Source organism: Solenopsis invicta, chromosome 9, assembly GCF_016802725.1.
Source record: "Solenopsis invicta isolate M01_SB chromosome 9, UNIL_Sinv_3.0, whole genome shotgun sequence".
NCBI lineage: Eukaryota > Metazoa > Arthropoda > Insecta > Hymenoptera > Formicidae > Solenopsis > Solenopsis invicta.
In genome coordinates this window covers 17,372,285-17,396,043 of record NC_052672.1, presented here as the reverse complement: position 1 = coordinate 17,396,043, position 23,759 = coordinate 17,372,285, and the positions used below count along the sequence as shown (strand labels likewise).

At 41.3% G+C, this 23,759-nt stretch overlaps 2 protein-coding genes across 4 annotated transcripts; one reads left to right on the top strand and one right to left on the bottom strand.

Moving 5' to 3' along the window:
• The first annotated feature begins 1,995 nt into the window (after positions 1–1,995).
• On the top strand, positions 1,996–4,961 carry LOC105201795 (mRNA-decapping enzyme-like protein). Its single transcript, XM_039453685.1, has 4 exons — positions 1,996–2,602; positions 2,800–3,265; positions 3,493–3,942; positions 4,134–4,961. The coding sequence occupies exons 1-4, from the start codon at positions 2,394–2,396 to the stop codon at positions 4,371–4,373; spliced, it is 1,365 nt and encodes a 454-aa protein (XP_039309619.1). The 5' UTR covers positions 1,996–2,393; the 3' UTR covers positions 4,374–4,961.
• A 26-nt stretch (positions 4,962–4,987) lies between these two features.
• On the bottom strand, positions 4,988–23,165 carry LOC105201796 (BMP and activin membrane-bound inhibitor homolog). 3 transcript variants are annotated; one of them, XM_011169997.3, is made up of 3 exons: positions 22,723–23,165; positions 6,704–6,967; positions 4,988–6,408 (listed from the first exon to the last, which is right to left on the bottom strand). In XM_011169997.3, the coding sequence occupies exons 1-3, from the start codon at positions 22,865–22,867 to the stop codon at positions 6,155–6,157; spliced, it is 663 nt and encodes a 220-aa protein (XP_011168299.1). In that variant the 5' UTR covers positions 22,868–23,165; the 3' UTR covers positions 4,988–6,154. The 3 variants fall into 3 exon arrangements, with proteins under 3 accessions (XP_011168299.1, XP_039309623.1, XP_039309624.1); XM_039453689.1 differs by lacking the exon at positions 22,723–23,165 and adding an exon at positions 17,581–18,565; XM_039453690.1 differs by lacking the exon at positions 22,723–23,165 and adding an exon at positions 8,409–13,129.
• Positions 23,166–23,759: the final 594 nt, after the last annotated feature.

The following is a 23,759-nucleotide window of genomic DNA, read 5'->3' as shown; positions in this document are numbered from 1 at the left end:
TGTCCATGGGGAAATTTTTCAAACTGAGACGTCACCACTTTCTACATATTTGCAGTTCATGATTAATGAAACAACTAGAGCTTATTGGTCGTTACGTAAATCATAAACTGTAAATATGTAAAAAGATAGCGACTTCTTAGTTTGGAAAATTTCCCCATGGACAGAATCAAAGTCCTTGGGTGTACATGATCGTGCAATTTACGTGAAACTTTTCACTTTTCACGTTTCCGCCCTAGGGGAAATGTTACATGATAGAACCCCAGGGCTGCGTTCAGATTCCCCACCCGAGTGCACCCAGGCACCTAAAGAGCGTTCAGATTCCTTTAGAGTGCCCCTACCGGACATTAGGTGGGTCGTTCACTTTATCACTCTGTCTATCCCGAGAGAGTGGAAAAACCACATGGGTCCTTGAGCCGGGTGAAACGGGTGGGTGACGTAAAGGTGCGTTCCAAAATGTATCGCTATAAAAATTTCTATATATTTGTGATAAAGCTCGTATATTTAAAACAAATTTAAAATTAAAAAATAAATTTAATTTAAAATATTATAGTAAATAAAAATTAAAATGTATAAATATAATAAAGAAAAACGTTAATAACCAAGTAAAGTTTAAACGTTTTGTTTATTATTCTGTTTATGTAATTACAGATTAATAAATATTAATCTTTTATTCTATTAATGTAAGGTTTCTTGGTCTACAGTCTCACAAAATCGTTATATAAATATTTATATTTGAGATTAGTATGTTAAAGATTTTTAGTATTATTAAATATTTTCTGATACTAATAAAATATACTGTTTGTTTTCTGTTCCTGAACTCCCTGAATTAGTGTGCACTTAAAGTGAAATAGATATATATTTGAAAGTTAGTGAAAACAAGAAGGAACGTTCCAGTGCAGTCTAGTGCAGGAATAGAAAACAAGCCTATACATATAATAGATGATATGCGCAATATATATCTTCATCTAATTTGTTAAAATAAAAATTTATTTTCATTGTTTAAATTGATTCGTCCTATTCTACTAACATTTAATTTTCATCTACTTTAGTTATATTGATAAAAATATTCATAGTAAAATATTTATGTATTATCTTTATCGTTTATCTTAATTTATTATGTAATTTATTCTGAATCTGAGATATTTATGTTACTATTTCTCAGCGTTATTTGCTAAACACACCCAATGTTTGAGAGTGCGTTCAGATTCCATAAACCACTAGGGAGCTTTTCATTAGCTCCGCCCATTTACCCAGTCACCCAGAGATCACTCACCGGGTGGAGAATCTGAACGCAGCCCAGGGGGTCGATCATGAAACTTTTTCTCTAAGGCGGAAACGTGAAAAGTAAAAAATTTCTCCATTAACTTCAATGGTAAAGATGTTCACTTTTCACGTTTCTGCCCTAGAGAAAAAGTTTTATGATCGACCCCCAGGTTTGTCGCCATTTGTCGGAATTGTTCAATTAATACGGACGATCATCCGTTCTAGGCTGTGTTCAGATTCCCCACCTGGGTGCATCTAGATGTCGTTGTATCTTTGTTGTTTACCGAATGTTAAACAGAGATAGAATGATGTCTGGGTGCACCCGGGTGGGGAATCTGAACATAGCCCTAATTGGACGATTCCGGTAAATAGCGACAAACCTGGGTTAAAACCCACTGCAATCGAAAACGCTATAATTGTAGACCGGGACTTATGCCAAAACCGACTAAAAAATTAGCCAATCATAATCAATTTCTTGAAGAATAATCGACTATGATTGGTTAATTTCTTACCAGATTCGATATAAGTTTTAGGTTAGTTTATACAGGCCGTAATTGTAAAAAATTGGCCAATCATAGTAGATTATTCTTTTATACATCGACTATGATTGGTCAATTTCTTACAATTACATCTATTGTAAACTAGCTTTTATTGTTTCACTTACCATCCAATCAAATTACAGCTACTTTTATATAGGACAAAAAGAAAAAGGCAACACCGTGCCATCTTTCGAACGCTTGGTAGACTTGTTCGCGCGTCAATGATAGTAGTATGGCGTTTGTGAGAGCAGCTGCTTGGGTTATTTGAAAATACGACTCTCTCCGAGATTTGTAATCAACCGGTGGAGGGAAAATAGAGAAAGTATCGTGCTGACGTTAACCCGCTCGTCTTTGTCGAACTTGACGTGTCGCCATCGTCAATCATCGTCATTATTATCCATCATCGTCATCTTCATCATCATCATCATCATCATCATTATCATTATCATCATCATCATCATCATCATCATCATCATCGTCATCGTCGTCGTCGTCGTCGACGTCGTCGTCGTCGTCGTGATCTTCATCACCATCACCATCACCATCACCATCACCATCACCATCTCATCACACCACACCACCAACAACACCATGACGGATCGAACCGAGCTGAGAATGAACGTGGCCGCTTTGAAACGAGTTGATCCCTATGTGAAGGATATCTTGGAAACGGCAACTCATGTCGCCCTGTATACGTTTAACGCGGAGGAAAATGAATGGGAAAAGACCGACATCGAGGGCGCTTTGTTCTTGTACTCGAGGAACGGCGAGCCATACAACAGTATTCTCATAATGAACAGGTAGTATATACCAAGAGATACGAATATATCTACTACCTAGGAAAATATAGCGTACGACGTTCCGCTTTGCATCGCCAGTGATTTACTCGAGTGATTCGTAAATTCTTTTGATTCAAGTTTAGTACCTTTTGCACATCTATCTTATATTTCATATTATTAGTGCTAAAAATCATCACAAAAGTATATGTTTGTTACAGATTAAATACAAACAATCTAGTAGAACCAGTTGCTCCAGGTTTAGATTTGCAACTGCAGGAACCATTTCTGCTATATAGAAATTCGAGATGCAACATCTATGGTATTTGGTTTTATGAAAAAGAAGAGTGTGTACGGATTGCAAATATGTTAAATAAACTTCTCAAAGAATGTGAAGAGAATCGCAAAATCAGTAACAAACCGCTACTTAAAGCTAAAAAGACCTTGGGACCTAACGTAAACAATGTAGATATATTCAGTATGCTTAGCAAGGCGCAAGAAGACTTTAACACGAGCAGAAGTAGTGGCGGTGGTGGAAGCGTGGGAGGAGATAGTGGTAACACGATTACAGGATCAAAATCTCCATCGATTACACCCATGATCGATAATATTTCTGGACCTCTAGCTGCTCCCTTAGGACCTGATGTCACTTCGCAAAGTGTAATGGACTTCTTTGCTAAAGCCAAGGTCAGTTTTATACTTTTATATCATCTCTTCTTGTTTGACTTGTTACATCATTTCTTTTTCTTTTTAGAAATAAGTGTATAATACGCGATGCAATTTTTTTTGTGTTAGATTGCGATATGATTTTATGTGAAAGATCGCATCGTGCGCGCGCGCGCGCGTGTGCGTGCGTGCGTGTGCGTGCGTGCGTGTGCGTGCGCTATAGGCTTATGTCATTTTGTATTAATCAGGTGAATACTGGACATTTCAAACCAAACGACCAACCTACTCCAGGAAGTACAGTTACAGTCGAAAGTAAACCTTTACTCGCACGTTTAATGTCTCATCCAGCGGCACATACTCTAGAACATATTGAGAAACAGCAGAGATCTGTAACACCGCAACCGTCTCATCAGTCGCAACCGACAACGATTCCATCCACAAACAAGTCTAAAAGACGAAACAAAGTGACAACACAACAAGATTCGATAATATCCACGTCAGCGCCAATTTCTCAGGATGTGCCGCTACATGTCGCTCAGAACTTGATGAACAATGATTCAAACGGATCGACTGGATTTCTCAGGATACAATCGCCGACCAACGTAACCTCTTTAAGAAATCATCAAGCTTCAAACATTACCAGTACCAACAATGTCAATCCACTTGCACCATTACTCGCTCTTGCTTCTGGAAGCACAGTAAGAAAATTCAAATAAACTAACAATCTTTTGTGTTTCTATTGATACTTTGACTGGCATGTTGGATACATGTACCACGAGACTGATTGTAAAAATCGGGTGGTAATCAAAATGTTTATATATATATATATATATATATATATATATATATATATATATATATATTTGAAAATTCTTTTTTTCTATTTTAGTCGACAGACGATATTATTCCGGCAGCGCCTACGTTGTCAGGAAGAGGTTCAGCACCAGCGTTAATACCTCCTGTGATGTTTGCTGCTCCCAGCTCACCTGAACCCTTAAATAGACCGTTAGAACCACTAACGAGGAATCAGCTTTTACAAGCGTTCAGTTATTTGTTAAAAAGCGATCCGGATTTTATCAACAAACTTCACGAGGCCTACGTCAAATCGTTCGGAGAGATACTTTCTTAAACATACCACATTATTGTATTAATTATGAAAAAACCCATGCTATGGGTTGTGACTGATAAAAGGATTAAGCTAAATTTCAATATTCCTCCATTACGTGCATGTACATACATAGACGAGATGTAACGCTCGACATTCAATTGAAAAGATGAGAACCATTTCTTTAAAAAAATTAAGGAAATTTCTTTTTTGGCCGAAGATTAGAAAACAGATATAAAACTAGAAAATGATACAATACCTTACAGTATTTTTATAAAGCAATGCACTTTCTTTCGAACAAAGTAGAAAGGATGGACGAGCAGGGAACGAAGAAATTTGATAACCGAGTAGGATATGAAAGAGAAATTTCTAGACATATTAAATGGTACATGACGGAATTGAACGGTTTTTAAACTGTGATGCCAAAACACTTGCACAAGTGTTTTATGATTGAAATTTCAATGCAGCACGAAATCGCTTTTTGAGCTGGCCAAACTGAAAACCTATTTTATAGAGTAATGACGTATCCTTCCTATATACCGGGTACCAAATATGGTATGTGTATGTTATCGATGAAAAAGAAATACCAATAAATACAAGATGCAATGAAAAGAGACATATATATTACATATACACTCTATTTTAACTTTTTCTTTTTATTTCTTACAAGTAACATGTATAAAACAAAGTCTAGGCAGACCTACATGTGTTTGTTTAGTTACTATTATTACTATTATTATTATGTCGTATTATCACAATATAATATTTATGTGAAATCCGCTTGAAAATATGTATAAAGAACATAAAGTACACTTTCACAAAATTAATGGCTGTGACTCGAGTCGCAAACTTGGACAAAAAATTTTATGTTGATCACAAATTTTACTTTCCATCTATAGGAATAATTCTTATAGATCGTTAACGAAATATAATCTTTCCTTATTTTATTGGTGCGTGTACCATATCGTAAATTAAAATTATGCACTAATATTCTTAGCGAATAGAATTTAATGATCGTTGACGAACGTTTCTTTCTCTCTCTCTCTCTCTCTCTCCCCCTCTCCCCCCACACACACGCGCGCGCATACACACACACACACACACACATCATCGTAACTCAATAATATCGTCAAATTTGTAATGTGTCGTTCAAGATGATAAAAAAATACATAGATACATATCTATATTTACAATCTTACAGCGACACAGAAAAACGTATCGTACTTTGTGTCATCATGTAATGTCATGTTTAAAGGATCGAAAAATCTTGACCCATTCTCACTCTTTGATCTTGCGACAACGCTCGCGTCGCGTCGACGTTTCGAGGAAATGCAACGAGTAATACGTTATGGTTACGATATATAATTTACAATAGTTGCTTTCTTCGTAGAATTCACAGCCAAATGGAACCTTTGACGGCCCGCTAGCTCGCTTCCTAGACAGCCCCTTACGGCTGGACTTGATATATGACTCTGCTCTCTGTAAAACCTTGCAAATTGCAGACTGTCTATTTTTTCATATAAATACTTTTCATATTGTAAGAAATCAATGAAAATGACACAAAGTCATAATCGACATAAGGATTACTCGTAAAGAGATCTATCCGGTCTGTACTTGTCATTTTTAAGATAAACATACAAGTACACGGATCTCTTCGCTACGCAAATGTATGCATATGGCACAAATCTAATTTTATTTCACGAGTCATATACCAAACTAGCGCAGCCAGCTCTATTAATTAAAACTATCACTTAGAGAACATCTCTTATCGCACGGAAAACTTTGCTCGAAGATGACGAAATTTCTTAAACCAGAGGCACTTTTGGTGATCCAAGTAAGGGCGGCCCGTTATCGGATGTTCGATGTGGCACGAATTTATTAGTGTTTTGCGCCGGCATAGGCTGAAGCCATCTGACAGCTAAACTAGCGATCATCAGCAAGACGATAAATCCACAGATAGCCACGATGATCGTCGCCGTCGGGAACCAGCCGTCAGTCGCCTGACTTCCATGACTGTTTGGATGTAATGGGGCCAAGTACGCTCGCTGATCGCCAAATACTACAATGATTGATATTATCGACAAGTTAAAATCAATGTTTAACAAACACGACAAGTTCTTTTTTTTCCCCGAAAGTTTAGAAAGAGATATTTACGTATTAAAAAAATTTAATTTGATTAATGTTTTGCAAAGATTTGGAGGAATATATTTCAACCATGCATAATGATGCCTGTTGAACAAACACACATTACGATAATCAATGTGAAAGATGTGACAAGTAAAATGTTGAGAATGTCTTATTAATAGCATGCGAGATAATGGAGACACGAGAGAAAGGGGACGTAGTCATCGAACCTCGTAGAGTCTTATTGAGTCTATTTCTCATCGCAGGATTGTCCACGTGATTGCAGAGATCTTGGTCACAGCAGAGAAATCCTACGGGACACTGGTGACTTTTCAAGTTGTCGTCGAGGCAACCGCTGTGAGCAGTATGATCCGCTTTTGAGAGCGGTGTATTTGGTAACTTTGTGAAGCAGCCCCTACCACGACACATGTATCCCTGAGGAACGCATTCCGGTTGATTGCAGTAGCATCTCACTTCTCTTACATTAGAGGAATCTGCAATCAAAAACGCCAATCCTATAATCGTAAATGGTTTTTAAATTAAACGTTGAATTGAAATTTTTTTTCAAATTTCATCGCAAGGAGGAGCGGAAATTAATCCTTTTGTCAGAATTGGTTGGTTCCAGATCGAAGTCACGAAGGCTCTCGAAGAGGGTTTGTGCGATTTGAACCGTTTGATTTCTCAAACTTCTCCAGACGTGTTTAAATCGCGCGCGCGCGCGCGCGCGAAAAGAACAAACGAGGGTCGTCTGAAAAGTTTTGAACGTTAACTTGAAGATGGCGTTACTCGTTAAAACCGTTCTGGTTACCTATATGCTTTGAAAGATACCTGAGAAAATTGTAGCCATTTTGGACATTTAGTTATTGTTTGACAATCATTTGCAGTCATTTGTGATTTGTGCCAGTTGGCGTCAGTGTTTTTATAAAAATGGGAAAAATCGAATATCGTATCGTGATTAAATTTTTGCATTTGAATTGAATGGCAATACGCCTGCGCGAATTAAAGCAGAGTTGGATCGTTGGATGACTTGGATGCCGTTTACGGAGACACTCTAGCCTCTAGCCCATCATTTGCCATTCTGTGAAAAGATGAGCAGCTGAATTAAACGTAGTCTTACCAGCTTGACTGACGGGTTGCTTGAGCGTTTGAAACGGCCAATAACTGCGATAACATAGAAAAAGTTTACCAAATGGACGATGATCGTAGAATCACGGTTAGAAAGATACAGAGTGGTCGTTACGAATTGATTGACCACCATGCCACCCACCGTATTCATCAGATCTGGCCGCTGGCGACTTTTTCCTGTTTCCTAAACTCAGTTTGACTCGAAAGACACAGAACTTTTCCTCGAACGAGAAGGTCGTCGCATCCGTAGAAACTTATTTTGCAGAGCAAGACGCCAATTACTATTTGAATGGGTTAAAGGAATGGGATTAGCATCGCTGGGAAAATTGTTTTCAACATAATCGCCTTAAAAGGAGACTATTGAAAAATCAAATTGACCGAAAAATATTTGTTTCTATGTTAGGCTCAAAACGCTTTTCAGACGACCCTCGTATTTTATCGAAATCTCAAAGAAGTCTGAACGAGATCGTATCTACTTCGAAAAGAGTCGTATCGAACGCGTGTTCGACGGCGTAAATGTACGTACAAGAAGGGTGGTCGGCTCGTCGAATCGACGCGACTGTGCGTTAATGAGGAACGTATAACGAAATAAAGAAAGAGAAAAAAAATGAGAGAACGAGAGAGAGAGAGAGAGACAAAGACACGATGAGGCACACGTTTATTACGATATTGCGAAGCCATCTTTATCCGCGAGCATGCTGGGCTTCGTTTACGCCAACCCCCGATCTCTACCATCATGCCGCATGTTCCCCTCGCGACCTCGTCTTTCTCCACCGGTTTCTTGCTAATAAGCCCGCAGCGATGCTTTACCTATCTCTGTTTCTCTTTCGCATGCTCCTCCTTCGCGAGCGAAAGACTTGCGAGTGCCGGCCGGTCGGCCGGTCGGCCGGCTGGCCGGCCCTCTCTCCCTCCGTTCGCGGCCTGTCGGGGTCCAGCTCATCGGGGACTAAAAAACGCTAAAACAGCCGAGTCACAAAAGAAAGATTAAAGTGGAGAGAATATATATGGAGAGAGGCATGCGGCACGCTGCTCCGTTCTGCGTTCATGTATCTTCTTTCTCTCTACATCTCTCCATATAATTCTCTTGATCAAATATCACGTAAGAGAGAAAGAATATCTCCATTTCACCACTTTATCGCGTTGCTACAATTACAACACGCGTCGTAAATGAAGAAATTACACGTAGCCTGGGAAGTTTGGAGGATTTTTCAATTTCACGTCGAATGGTCAGAAATAAGTTTGCCAGTGAGATTACAGACAGTAAATTTTTCTCATTCACTTGGCCATTCGTTTTCAAGCTGTGATAAACACATTTTTAAAAATGTACATTTTAAAACATACCGGTAAAGCGGTTGAGTCGAAATAAAGAACGGTAGCCTTCTAAAAGAAATATTCAAAGTCGACCGTCTGAGGACAGGCCCATACGCGTGTGCGCGCGCGCGCGCGCGCGTTTAAAATAAAAAAGGGAAAGGAGGAAGAGGGAAGAGGGAAGAAGAGCAGCGGGAGGTCGAGGGGCCCGACCAAAGAGAGATACGACCGACATAAGCCTGAGACCGGAGAAGAACCATCCGAAAACAAACAGACTGCATCGCAGAGTCGTTCGTTATGCGTCTACGGTATATTAATTATTCCCTGGGCGGCCGCCGCCGCCGCCGCGCCGCGGGTCGGTCCGGTCTCTCTCATCGCGCCTGCATTTCTTTTTTCGTTCCTTCGATATTATTGGAGGACCCCACCGGCGAGACTGACGTGTAACGACGATCAATGAATATCAATCGAATTTTATCGATTTCTCAATTATTGTGCAACGCATTCCAGTTTCATTTACACTCGTCGAGTCGAATGAATGAATTCAATAAATTAGGTATAATTTTAAATGTTATTTGACTTTTCCTCCAAAATATTGGCTTATATACCGAAAACATCTATAATTAAGAATCCATCTTAATTGTGCCAAGTACATTTTTACAATTTTTCTTTGTCTCCCTCGTGAACGCTCGTCATTGTTCATCGATATAAGGTAGCGCGATCGAGATAATGTAAACTCTCTGACAATGAGTTACGAGAGATAAGTACTCGATAATATATCTAGTATCATAAGCGCAAATGCGACGAAAAGATGGATTAAAAGATAAAAAGATTAACGGAATAAACTGCGGCGATATTCGATCCTCGGCTGGGGAAAGCGTGCGCAGCTTCACGACTTCCGACATATGATTCGTATACGAGCAACGAGCACCGTGCTAGTATGTATGTACGTACAATTAGAAGAGCGACGACCCATATGTATGCGTATATATGCGCGACATGTAAGATGTATCTAAAGTGTACGTCAGTGTCGGCCAGGGTCTGTTGCGCGCAACGACCGAGGTCTAACGAGTCTCTCTCTCTCTCTCTCTCTCTCTCTCTTTCTCTCTCTTCAAGTATATTCGTGCGTGTAACTCGCGAGAACATTACGCAAGGCGATGTGCTTTGCATAAGTATATTGCGAATTCTCTCTATTGAACCAAACATTGCATTAGCAAGCTTTGCTAATTAGCGTTACCGCGAGCGCAGTTCGCATAACGGTAATTGGCGTGAGAGCGACAACGAATCGCGTCTCTGTTTCGTGAAGAGAATGAAAGAATTGTAAATTTATTAAATAATCGCAGTTACGCCGCGCTGTAACCATACATATATCCGTACTAGCCATACTTGATCACGACTGAAAAGTATTAAAATTGTGTATGACACATTCGCATTTGTTTATTTCTATCGCGTATTTCATCGAATTCGAGTCACAACAGCTTATTAAACGTGATTTGAAGGAAAAAAGCTAACGAAAAAAAATAAGGCATCCAGAGAGATGGAATACCGTGCAAGTATTAAAGTAGCGATTAGGATTGTAAATGGATGGCAAATCGAAAAATAAAATGGAGATCGAGTCAGTGATTCCGGCAGTGAATCACGGCAACGGTGACACGACGAGACACCTGTTCAGTGTTTTAGGGACGAGTGGAAGCGATACGAATCCGCGGAGTTATGCGAAAAGGAAAAAGGACCGGCCGCGGCTCATCATCGTCGTGGAAAGGCGAAAGGAGTGGTCGAAAGAGCGTTGATGATGAAGAGGCCGAAGAGGAGGACCGGTCCGCGGCGCTCCGTCCAACGATTCGTGAGAAACGCTTTCATCGAACCACCTTTTCGGTGTAAAAATCTTTGAACTTAGAATCTTGCGTTCCATTCGATAGTTTAATCCAAGTTTTAGAAAAATTAAGAATTTAGAATATTGATTTTTTTCGCCACATGATTATTTGAAAGGAAAACGAATAAATTTACTTGACCAAAACGAACAATGAGCAACCAACTGAATCGATTGGTTTTATTATACCTGTAGCATTAATCGAGTCAAAACTGTCAATTAACTGCATCAACTGTCAGCATCGCTGAAGAGCTAAAGACGATCAAGGTTTATGCGTGATCCCTAAGGAAGTACGAGGAATGCTTTTGTCCTCACAATATGTATAAACAAATGTCATAGAGATTACTCTCGTCCTCGAAAGTAACCACTTTGTTTCTAAAATGCATTCGTTTGAAAGAGAAACAGGTCAAGAACTGAAATATTTTCGCTACACGATGAGCGAACCTTCCCTTCGGGCGAGGGGCGAGGGACGAGAGACGATAGGGCGTGTGGGACGATCCGCCTAATCCCGCTCGTCCGGCTTTCGGTTAATTTTCATTTTACAAAGGTACAATATCGACGGTGGTATTTGCGTTGGGACTTGTAACTATCGAGCCGAGCTCTATTCGAGCATTATGAGAAAGGGAGAGACGACGATTGGAGACGATTCGGAAAGCGGGTTGCGGGAACGCCGTTGCCGGCGGCCAACGCTGCTGGTTGGTTACGGCGGGGTGGCAATTAGCAAGAACAATGGAGAGCCGGGGTCCTCGTTCTGGGAAATAGGCAGGCGGAGAGCTTCACTCCGGGGGCCCTGCCATTCCATGGACAGAGGGGCCCAGGTACATGTATCTTACGAGGCTCCGGCATCCCGAATATATAGTATACGGCCAACGTAAGTGTATACGCGATGCGGCGCGGCGCGGCATTTCGGCGCTAGAAGACAGGCTCTTGATGTTCCCGAGCTTCGGCAACCCGGTGATTAGCCCTACTTAACTCGGATATGCGGACGCGACGCGAGCGGCCCCATCGGCAAGTAAAAGGCATCCTCATCAATTATATGCAATCGCCAAATTGCTCTAAATTACACGCGTTGCTTCTCGAGAGACGCGCAAACCCTTTTATAATTTTCGTGTTTTTTGCAGAGATAATCATCCTTGATTCGCGCGATGACCAAAAGTGCTCGTGATTAGTTAGAGATTTCTGCGACGCTGATTAAACTTGAAATTTTAACTCGCCTAGTTACGCCTAGCTACGCTCGCGCGACTCAACGAGGAGTATGCGCGTCAATAACTGACTGATTCCTCGAGTCCTAGACGACGCCGCGGCGGATCTACCGTCTAGATAGTTTCCATTCCGATTCTTTTGACAAATTAGACATGATCTCATATACGTCCTCCTCCACAAAACATCTCTTTGTTTATCGATCGCTTGGCACGGATGGTAATCCTCCAAGGGATCCAAGTAAATTGCCTCGATTATCGAGCGTGACAATTGCACGCTCATGTGTTTTCCAATCGATTGTATTTCGCGGTTATTATCTTATCGTGGTGAGATAATATAAAATTTTTTCTTATTTTCCCTATTCTCTTGTCATCGCACACGCGTCGTGTCTTATCGTACCTCTTTAGCGGGAACCTATGTCCCTTTGAGCCCCCTCTGTTAGCGGGGCGGACGTGGGACACCTGACTGGCCGACTCGCTCATCGAGACCAGCTGGCGCCTAGCCGAACCACTGGCTCTAATTCATTCCTTTCTCGCGACTCGAATGACCCAAATGACGACAAACTCCGTACAGTACCATCAGTTTTAATACCTAAACTTCCTTTTTTTTTTGCTTCGCGATGCGTATAAATCGGTAAACGAGAGTAAGCGATAGATAACGCCTTAACTCCGAAGTTAGTGAAGCGTTCGATGATTTATCGCGAGAACAAAGGCTAAACGCGTGTACTGGATATAGAAAGGAAGTGTGTGTGTGTGTGTGTTTGAAACAGTTGCGGCGATTTTCCTCGTCTTATTGGTAAAACGGAGAAGAAGCGACACAACGCAGCAGGACAATCGTCATATCCGCGATTTCCGCGGGTATCCGGAGGGTGACTAGTAGACCGTTTAGATTTCCTCTCGTACGTAGCTAGGAGCGGAACAATAAGAAATCTACGGTAATGATCGCTGCTCAAGTTGATAAAGTTGACGACGATTCGGCTCGACTCTGCGCGGCAAACGCGGGGTCGCGCGCCCCGCGTCCCAAGCTTGGAGAATGCACGCGAGCGATTACTCCAAACGATATCGCGTTCCTGATTCGGCTACGCTTCATCGACCGCTATCAATGAAACCGGAGCTATCCTCTCTGCTACATAATGCATCGTTTATTTTACCTTCGCGTACACGTATGTACATATACATATATATATATATATATATATATATATATATATACCTATAATGTATACGATCCTCACATCACGCATCGTTACAATTGTATTCTCCTTGTAAAGTGAAAAATAATGTCGACGATGTCTCGTTAATATTGAAGTGATTAAATGACTCGTTATTTCATTAACAGCATGATAAAAATGGCAAGTGTAGCTTCGAGTATGCGTGATCATAAAGGCGTTTCCTTCAAATCGTTGACATTGATTCTTAGAATATATTGTACGATGCATTTATTTATAGTAACGTATTGTGACTGCATACGCTGCATCGATACCAGATATGTCTGTAAAAAGATGTAAGAAACGCGTCGCATTGCCAAATATTAAATTATAAATAAATATTAACATGGACAAATTTTGGTTTTTATTTACGGCAAGTACTTAACATCGGACATTCCTTGGCGATAATTGAGGACGAATCGCTGCAGTAGGCCGCGCCAATATTCTCTCGTTTTCTTTCTATCCCGCGATTACTTTCGCTCGCCTCGAGCGATGCAAACGCGTCATCGGTCATCCGCAAAAAGTGCTGCAAAGAGGGAAGCTCGGAGTCGCGTTAATTGATCCAGAACGGTCGCGCCGTTATTGGCTAGCTATCGCCACTCTCGGTGATTCAACGTACATGTACAACGAGAAAGATATCTCTCGCCCAACGGGTGTGATGGCGAATATGCCGCGAAAATGCAAATATACCTATCTACAAAAACCCAAATCTTCGTACTTGGATTAAAGTAGGATAAAAGTAATAGGAAAAGAATTTGTATCCATTTGTCTTTCTAAAACTAGGCTCATCGAGATTTTCATCTCGTTGAGATCGAAAGAAGCATTCGACATTCGAAAATGACGGTCGTTTTCAAACGATTTAGAAACAACGACGACGACGACGACGACGCTCTCATCAGCCACCGTTCAGTCATCGCGTATCACAATAAGTTGGTTGGTTGAAGCGGTTGAGCTAGCGGCAGCGGCGGCGGCGGCGGCGGCGGCGGCGGCGACGCGGTCAGAATCGCCAGAATGGCGACAGCGCTCGTTCATTTGGATTCGATGCATCTCAATTCTCGGACTGCACATGCGTGCGCATACGTGTACGTACGCGTGTCTGAGCGTAACGCGACGCATCGCATACGAAGCGCGCTATTAACATAACGCGCGCGTCCGTCTATTTCGAATGCCACGGATATAACGCGCGCAATGATTGATAGTCGATTGTAAATAGCGAGAAGCAAACGTTCCCGGGCAGGTATATATATACGCGGAATAACGCGCGCACGCGATTTTGCATGGTTCGTCGCGCATTTTTGATCGCGCGAAATGCACTTTAGGCATCTTTAGACGGATCCACGTCCAACGGATGAAAAGAAGAGTAAGCTCGCTCGCTCGCGCGCGCGTATCCGTGTGTCTGTGTGCGTTTATCGTGGGAAATATCGTCGAGACGCGACTGTGATCGAGACGTGACATTAATGACGATTTTTTTCTTGCTTTGTTTTGTCCGATCGATAATGTAAATTATAATAAATTATAATAAGCAACGATTGCTGTAGCAATTAAATGATATTTTAAGCCGTCAAGTTCCAAGTTGAATCAATCGGAATACGTATTCTAAGGAGCGGGATCAGCGGGATTATATTTATAGCGAGATCGCGTACGCGTGATCGTTTATGTGATCGTACACGCGATCGTACGCGGCGGCGGCGGCGGCGGCGGCGGCGGCGGCGCCGCCGCGGAAACGCGCGCGTAATTTTTACATAACACGAACGAATAGACTGAGAGCATCATGAATACCGATGAAAAATTATTTAAACCAAATATAACAAATTTATTATGCGCATGGCAATATTAATACGGGAAAGAAAGATACGTGTAAACGCAAAGAATGAAGAGCGGAAGATAAGACAACGCGTTGCGTTGAGAAAAAAGAGAAAGATGATTATTCTATCATATGACTCTTTTAACTCATTCAGCTAATTTCAAACGTGCGAAATTATTCCTCAACAAACACTAAATTAAAATTATAAATTACATATGCGTTACTATGCAATATATATATATATATATATATATATATATATATATATATATATCTGATAGTAAAAAAGCTCTCTCGCGCGTGTGCATCGATATACTATATTTGTACTATTGTCAATCGTTTTCTCGAGCGTAAAATACGTGAGTGAAAAGCACCCGAAAGAATCTTTCGACCATCTGAAATTTTTTAAATTAACTTACGACGAGAAAAAGAGGTTTCGTTGTAATATATATTGACGTACAATATTCAGTGGCGATATATGCGACACATGATTCATCGATATAAAATCTGTCTATTTGTTTGAAATCTACTACCGGTGTATAAACACGTCCCTCTGCCCAGGTTTCAGTGTTTATTCGCTCGTTACATGTATACAGAGCACCCTTGTACTCTCGAAAACCGTATGGCTCTTCGTAAACTCTGGGACGAATAAACGCGCGCGCGCGTGGGACAAAAAATGATTCCGCGTTTTTTCAAAAACGCAACTTTTACGAATGATATTGTACTACGGTACAAATAGTTTGTAAGGATCTACATTCTACGCGATTCCGATATGAAATAATTCCATATGAAATAATATAACGCTGTAAACATAAATGTTAAATCACGTAAATAAGTGGTAAACTGGAGATTAAAAACGTATGAATTAGCATCTCGAAACACCTGCCATCGCAAAGTGAAGCAACGAATCAGACGTATAAATTTGTTTATTTTGAAATAATTACTAAAACTTGAGAGAGAATTTTCGACGAATGGTGACGTTGGCGCAGCATTGTCACGCACCTTCCGACTCCTGACTCCCGATATCGCCGCCGCGCATAAGAAACTCTTTTCTTCTAACTTGTAGCATCGCAGCGACCATCGAATGAATCATTAATTTTACGCATCGCTCGTCGCTCGTCGAGTTGTCTTTGCTCAATCTGTGCATATGGTTTGCAATATATTTGCGAAGCGAAAGCGCCTATTTCTTCACGCGACGCTTTCGCGTCTGTTGTATCTTCCACCATCTTAATTAACAATAGGTTATTTAATTAACGGTGGAATGTGTCACAACGTCGATTAAAATCAATATGTATCACGGGATACATACATATGCCATGTTCAAACCTTCAAACCGGTCTCTCTCTCTCTCTCTCTCTCTCTCTCTCTCTCTCTCTCTCTCTCTCTCAAGATGCGTGCGCGTATTTCGTTTTGCGAAAAGAACAAGCCGTTTGTTTGGCGTATAGCGCAACTTTTACGCGTGCGATATTTGGTGAAAAATATGAAAAATGACGACAAGTTATTTGATATTACGACAACTGACGAGTATCCATTTTAATATACATGCGACAGCAGTCATTCCCGTATTGTACTATTTGCTAAATGTAGACAGTGTAGACATAAATGCAGTAACGAGTAATGAGACGATACGACAGTATCGCGACAAAAACGACGTACCTTTAATCGCGCCGCATATTTCAGATAAAACAAAATTCTCGCGAAAAATAATGACCGATGGCGAAATTATCGAAACTGTTTTTGAAAAGTAATCCGCCGAATATCGCATCCTTGAGCAAATTCCACGAAGCAGGGCATCGTTCCGAATCCGGGCATAGCGATCACTTGGTGGGACACCACATATGTGTACACGGCCAAGTATTTATGTACGGAACGTACATAGCCAAAGAGGTACAAACTCGTCACGCACGCATGCACATCCGTGTAGCCGACAGGCGCCACCGAGTCGAAGCTGCGTGCGTGCGTGCGTGCGTGCGTGCGTGCGTGCGTGCGTGCGTGCGTGCGTGCGTGCGTGCGTGCGTGCGTGCGTGCGTGCGTGCGTGCGTGCGTGCGTGCGTGCGTGCGTGCGTGCGTGCGTGCGTGCGTGCGTGCGTGCGTGCGTGCGTGCGTGCGTGCGTGCGTGCGTGCGTGCGTGCGTGCGTGCGTGCGTGCGTGCGTGCGTGCGTGCGTGCGTGCGTGCGTGCGTGCGTGCGTGCGTGCGTGCGTGCGTGCGTGCGTGCGTGCGTGCGTGCGTGCGTGCGTGCGTGCGTGCGTGCGTGCGTGCGTGCGTGCGTGCGTGCGTGCGTGCGTGCGTGCGTGCGTGCGTGCGTGCGTGCGTGCGTGCGTGCGTGCGTGCGTGCGTGCGTGCGTGCGTGCGTGCGTGCGTGCGTGCGTGCGTGCGTGCGTGCGTGCGTGCGGCGTGCGTGCGTGCGTGCGTGCGTGCGTGCGTGCGTGCGTGCGTGCGCGTGCGTGCGTGCGTGCGTGCGTGCGTGCGTGCGTGCGTGCGTGCGTGCGTGCGTGCGTGCGTGCGTGCGTGCGTGCGTGCGTGCGTGCGTGCGCGTGCGCGCGTGCGCCAGCTGTACAGGCGACTACGCGATAGTCGCCACGCCGTGATACTTACGAGAAGCGCGCGTGAACGCGTCGTGTGTGTAGTGATCAACCAGGCGTATGCGTATATAAATACATATACGCTCCGCTGTCGTCGTTGGCGTCGATGAGCTCGCATTTTTCGTCGTGTCGCGCCACTCGCCACTCGAAAGACAACGGTGACTCGACGTGGTGGCGACAACGACAACAATACAAGTAACAGTGTAGATTGAAGCTACGATTAAACAAAATTTTTTAAAAGATAATGCCATCGACAAATTTACCCTTTCCTTTAAATGTAATTACAAACTTGACCCGATCCAAATTGCATAAATTTGTAATTAGTAAGAAATTTTTCTCTCTCTCTCTCTCTCCCCTCCCCCCGCTTCTGTAAACATTTTTTTCATTTTATAATACTGGCAATTGGTTTCAATTTCTCATTCTGAACAACTCGCGATAGAAAACAAAAGATAGATGTCAATTTCAAAACGCACGATTTTTCGAAGCTTACAGCTCCGTGTAATAAATTAAAAAATAATATATATATTTTTTGATCTCTGTGACGATTGCATTGTATATGCAGCACGCGGATACATAAAATTTAAATCGCACAAGTATAACCATCTCTATCTAGTGAATATAGCTCGGTTTCTATGCGTGACTCATGTTACACGAAATCTACCAAGACACAATTTCACTTATTGTTAGTTTGGCAATTTTTATTTCGCATGCGCGCATGCGCTAATGAGTGAGTCTTCGTATCGGACACCGTGCGGATAATTTAACGAGCGATTCGTCGAACGCATTCGGATTACCAACTTTACTTGAGCTGATTGCAGCTTTTTCGAAGATGCGAACTACGGTCGAGAAATTGTAATCAGCGGACGAAATAATTCCATGGAATCGACAATCGTGCGTCTCTCAGCTTGCGCTTAACTATTATGTATAGCAAGATATTTTACTTTTTAATAGCACAACAGAAATGTTCTCTAATATTAATGTTTTGAAAAATAATTGTCTCAAAGAATTATGAGTTTAAATAAATGATTAAAATTATTATGTCCAGACACAATAATAATTTCACTAATTAAAATTATGCAACATAATAGATATAGGGAATTATTTTTATGTCGATACATAATTTTAATTCAAGAAATTATTATTACGTCGCAACACAATTTTAATTCGCCAAATTATTATTATGCGTTGACTTAACTTTAATCCATCGAATTATTATTATGCCGCGATATAGTAATAATTCTGAATTTTTATTATGTTTCAACATAATTTTAATTCCGCATTGAGAAATTCCTTTATATCGAATTAAAATTATATTGCGACATAATAATAAAATTCAACAAATTAAAATTATGTCGCGACGTAATAATAATTCCATAAAATAATATTATGTATTGACATAAAAATAAATCCGTATTTCTATTATGTTGCATTCCTAATTTTAATTTGTCGAATTATTATTACGTCTGGACATAATTTTAATTATTCATTTAAACTAATAATTTTTTGAGTCAATTAATTTTTATAACATTTATATTACAGAACATTTCCGTTATGCTGTTAAAAAATAAAATGGCTTGCCATAATTATGCGTCAATTAAAATTAAAAAAGCGTTTTCATTTTAAAAGTTTTCCTAAAAAAATCAATTAAATTTCGTTGTAATCCTAGAGAAATAAAAAATGCGCCATTGATATAAATTATAAATTGATTTAGAAATCTATAGATTCCATAAAAAAAAAATAATCCAATCGTCCGTCAACCGGTCCAGGTTCAAGTCCACTTACAATTTGTTTTTAGGGTTATCCAAGAAGGAAATGAAAATACGGCACGCGGACGTGATGCAACAACGTACGCTACGCGTGCAACAAGCGTGTCGGTATTTATCATGCATATAGGTATAATGCGCTACGTACTCGACTGTCCGCGCGCCTAGCTGGCGCCCGGCGTGTGTTTTATCGTCTTTCTATCGTGCGACTAGTCTCGCTATTGTGCAAACGAAATTTCAAAATTATTAGCTCGCATCCCGCGCCGTCTTCGTCCGACTATTTCTACACAAGTACGCACTCGTGCGCGACGAGAGACGGAATCGCACATAAGTAAATTATGGGGAAAATGACGTTAAACCGCGCGTTACTTAAAGAAAATGTACGCAGCGTGCGTGCGTGCGTGCGTGCGAGCGTGCATGTGTGTGTGTGTGTGTGTGTGTGTGCACGCGCTCGCGCGCGGTTGAAAATTATTGCGGTTCATTGTGAAAAGCTGAAAGAGAGAAGAAAGGAGTCCATCAGTCCACGTGATGCTAGTAGCGGGCGCCTCTCTCGCGATGTATTATAAATCTATCGATCGATCGTGAATCATTTGTACATACGTCGCGTTGCGTCGCGTTGCGTCGCGTTGCGTCGCGTCGCGTCGCACCCCGCTCGCTCGATTCGAGTAAACGATTTTATTGCTCGCGTCAAGCATTCCTCGAACAACGACCGACCCCCTTTTAAGATAGTTTACACCATCGCGCAATAGCCTTTGTTTGTTTGCAACTAAATTGTTTTGACAAATTCTTTGGCGTCGAGTATTTCTGGGAGGCCACCCTTCAACCGTAAATCGGTTTACGACGGAGAAATTTAACTTTCGAGAAATTCGCGTTTTTGTTTTGTTTAAGTAAAAATAACTTTGAATTTTTAACTTTAAATTTAAAAAATTTCTTGCATTTTTGTGGATGTGGACCGAGAGCTTGTAAAGACGTACTACTGTTCTTCTAATATGTATTACAATTAAACGTATCGAAAATATATTGAGATCACTGAATATAATGGCTTTTTTCGTTAATTGTTAAATTATTCAAGTTTTATCATATTCCTGATTCTATAATTAACTTTGACGTCGCGATCCTTTCACATATTAGATGCATACAGGTATAATTGAGCAAACGCGACAGCGACTATTCTTTCTTACTAAAATCACGAGAATTAGTAAAACAAGCATGCCAATCACTCGCACGCAAGTATATCGCGTCTAACTCTCCTAACAACGTAATAGTTTGATATCAAAGCGTTAGCCATTTATTTATATCCGTATTAAAATAATGAAAGGAGGCTGACATCTCGATGTCAAAGGAAGAAAGGACGAGCGATCGGTCAAAGATCCATCCATTCAAGGCCGGATTAGGACTCGTGTCGCATGCCCCCTAGACAATTAAATCTTTGCCAAGTGTAACTTAAATTTCATCAAATTCTATATTCCGTATGCCTTCTTGCGTTATTTTATGCACAAGTATAATTGCAAGGTTTATTATAAGTGTTTCGGTTAATTTTGAGAGATTTTTTTGCAAAAATTTCCATCAACACATCCATTTAAAAGAAACGTTAAATTATATTTTATTCAAAATAATGTTCATCGTTAACTAAAACTTTTTCCCACTTTTCTGGCAATAAGTGAATTCAGCGGGAAAAAAATGTTCGTCTTTTGAAACAACCCATTCATCGAGCCATTTTTTGATTTCATCATATGTTTTGAAATGCTGATCATCCAGACCGTGCTGCGATCGAATCGAAATAAGTGATAATCCAAAGGAGCACAGTCTGGTGAATACGCGGCATGTGGTAGGACTTCCTATTTTAATATCAATAACGTATCTTGAACTGCTTTTGCAATGTGCGATCGAGCATCGTTATGTAACGATACAACCGATAAAAGTGCATGTAAACGCATGTAAATTGCGTGTAAATGATAAAAAAAAACCGTTGCTTTACCAACGTTTAATGCTTTAGCTAATTTTCCACCAAGCGTTTGAGCGAGTTTTCATCCAACAACGCCTGCAATTCGCGGCATCTTCGATTTTTTTTTTTTTTTTTTTTTTTTTTTTTTGGTTGACCTGATTTGATTCTTCGTCTTTGAAATCGAAATCACTGCACTTTTGAATCGTCGATATCAGTAATCACATGTTTTAACTGATGGAGTATACTGAGAATAAGTTTCTGAGATGAATCGTTGAGCTTCGGCAGCCGTTTTCTTCCAATCAAGCAGTAAAGTAATAGATGATGAAAATGATCCGTATCACGCTCCATTTTCGATCGCACTAAAAAGTGTGGTTATATGTTTACAAATGCACTTAACGTGTCAAATCGTTTGTAAAAATCCAAGCTTTGAATTGACGTACTAATGTTCAAAATGTCTCTAATAGGTTTATAGTTACAGCTATTACAGTGAGCCCTCAAAACTAACCGGAACACCTAATATAAATGTTGAAACGCGTATGTAGATCGCGTATAAATAAAACTAAGTATTTAATTTAATTTTTCAATTTGTTTAGTTTTATTAGAATACTATATTAACATATTGCAAAATTATATACTATACACAAAATACATATTTATTGTGATAGAACGTTACATGCGCGGTTGCTAATAGCAAACTCGTTGATAATAGAATTATAATCTGTTTCGCGATTAAACTCTGCTTCAATGTACAATAATAATGCTAAGGTATTTAAACGCTTTAAACGCTCATTGCTCTTGTGAATACTTTTTAAATAGTTTTTACTCCGCCAAGATCGTATTTATTATTCTCTGTGAAACTAGAACAGTCACGATAATGTCATCGTTCTTTAATCATACCCAGCCCCACTTGACAGTGCGGCGAAAATTTGCCTTTGATCAGCCGTCTTGGAAAATACCTCGTCAGACTTTTAATTATTTTTCGTGCTCGAAGCGTGTTAGTGCAGGAGCACACAGATCAACTCAAAACAAATGAAGATCACGAAACTTCAACTTGAATTTAGTGATCGATGGACAATTTTTTCAATCATTCGCGTGAAAGGTAACATATTATACATACAATATTTTAGAAATTGTTTAAAAAAATGCAGTTCCCGAAATTTGCCGCCTCTTGGTAAATTTAGCTTTATAGCCTAGATTAGTCTTAGGTACTAATGTTTCTTTGCCATCGACAAATTAATTTTTATGTTTATCTATTCTAGAAAGAGTTATGTATGAGATTAAAAAGTGACAACATAATTTCAAATGTCGAAAAAATATAATGATATTATCAACTGGAAGAAAAGTGACGATAAGTTTGCTGAAGGTGTAACTCGTGCTCGCGTTTTTGGTCTAGATACGCATATAAGTAGCGTTCGCTTCGATTAAAAGATATAGACGCGCGCATTACCTTTATCACTGGATCGCGCCTCGTTGTCGGCGAGCACCTCGTAATCCTCCGGATCTAAATTTGTGGGCGCACCGCTGCTGACAACGATGACGACGAGACCTGTCGTCACCATCGCGACAATAGTGCTAAGGTCGCGCGGCAACATCCCAATTCGGCTTTAAATCGGTTTAATCTCGGAATAACCGCGTCCACGTGGCGAATCTCTCTCCCCCCCCCCGCCCTTCTTTCTTTGGCATCCACGGCGTATTGGTCGTTAGGTTAGAAGATCGTGTTTCCCTCGAATCAGAGCGTCGAGATCATCGTGGTCGAGAGTTGTCACGATCGATGGCCGATTATCGCGGCACGCATAACGCGAACGACGGAAGAAACGATCGGCAACGCGCGTGACACGCTACTCCAACGACACCCGGCGGCCGACTGAACTGACTCACTCGTGGCGACTCGTGCGCCTGGCGGCCTGGCGGCCTGGCGCGCCGCGCCGCGCCGCGCGCCAGCCGCCAGCCGCCAGCCGCCAGCCGTCGTCGCCGTCGTCGCCGTCGACACCGCCGCCGCGCCGCCGCGCGCCACGCCGCCGGCCACCTCGGAGCCAACCGTACTCGACGATGCTCGACGACGCTCGACGACGAGCATCAGCGGACGCATGGGGCGCATCGGCAAGAGTGCTCGCTTCGAATGATTTTTAGAAAGAAAAGCCGCTTGTACCACTCATCCGCTGCTACCATCGCTACAGTCGCCAACTAATTTTCTCTCCATTTTTGCGTATTTCAAATTTTATAAATATATATTTCTTTGTGCTTCATGCCAAAAGTACATTCTATTCACACGCTTGTTTTTTCAGTTCAAACCGAGAGCTTGCAAAAGTCAAATAGCGTTTTTCACTGGGCGGCACTGAGGCGCACTTAATTGCGTTTTGCACTGAAACCGCCACCGTGTTTATTGGTGCTCGTGCCGAATTTCTGCATTTAGTGCGCGCATTAATTCTCTCACAAGTGAAAAACGCTGAAAGACTAAACGAGGAAGGAAATTCATTATGTATT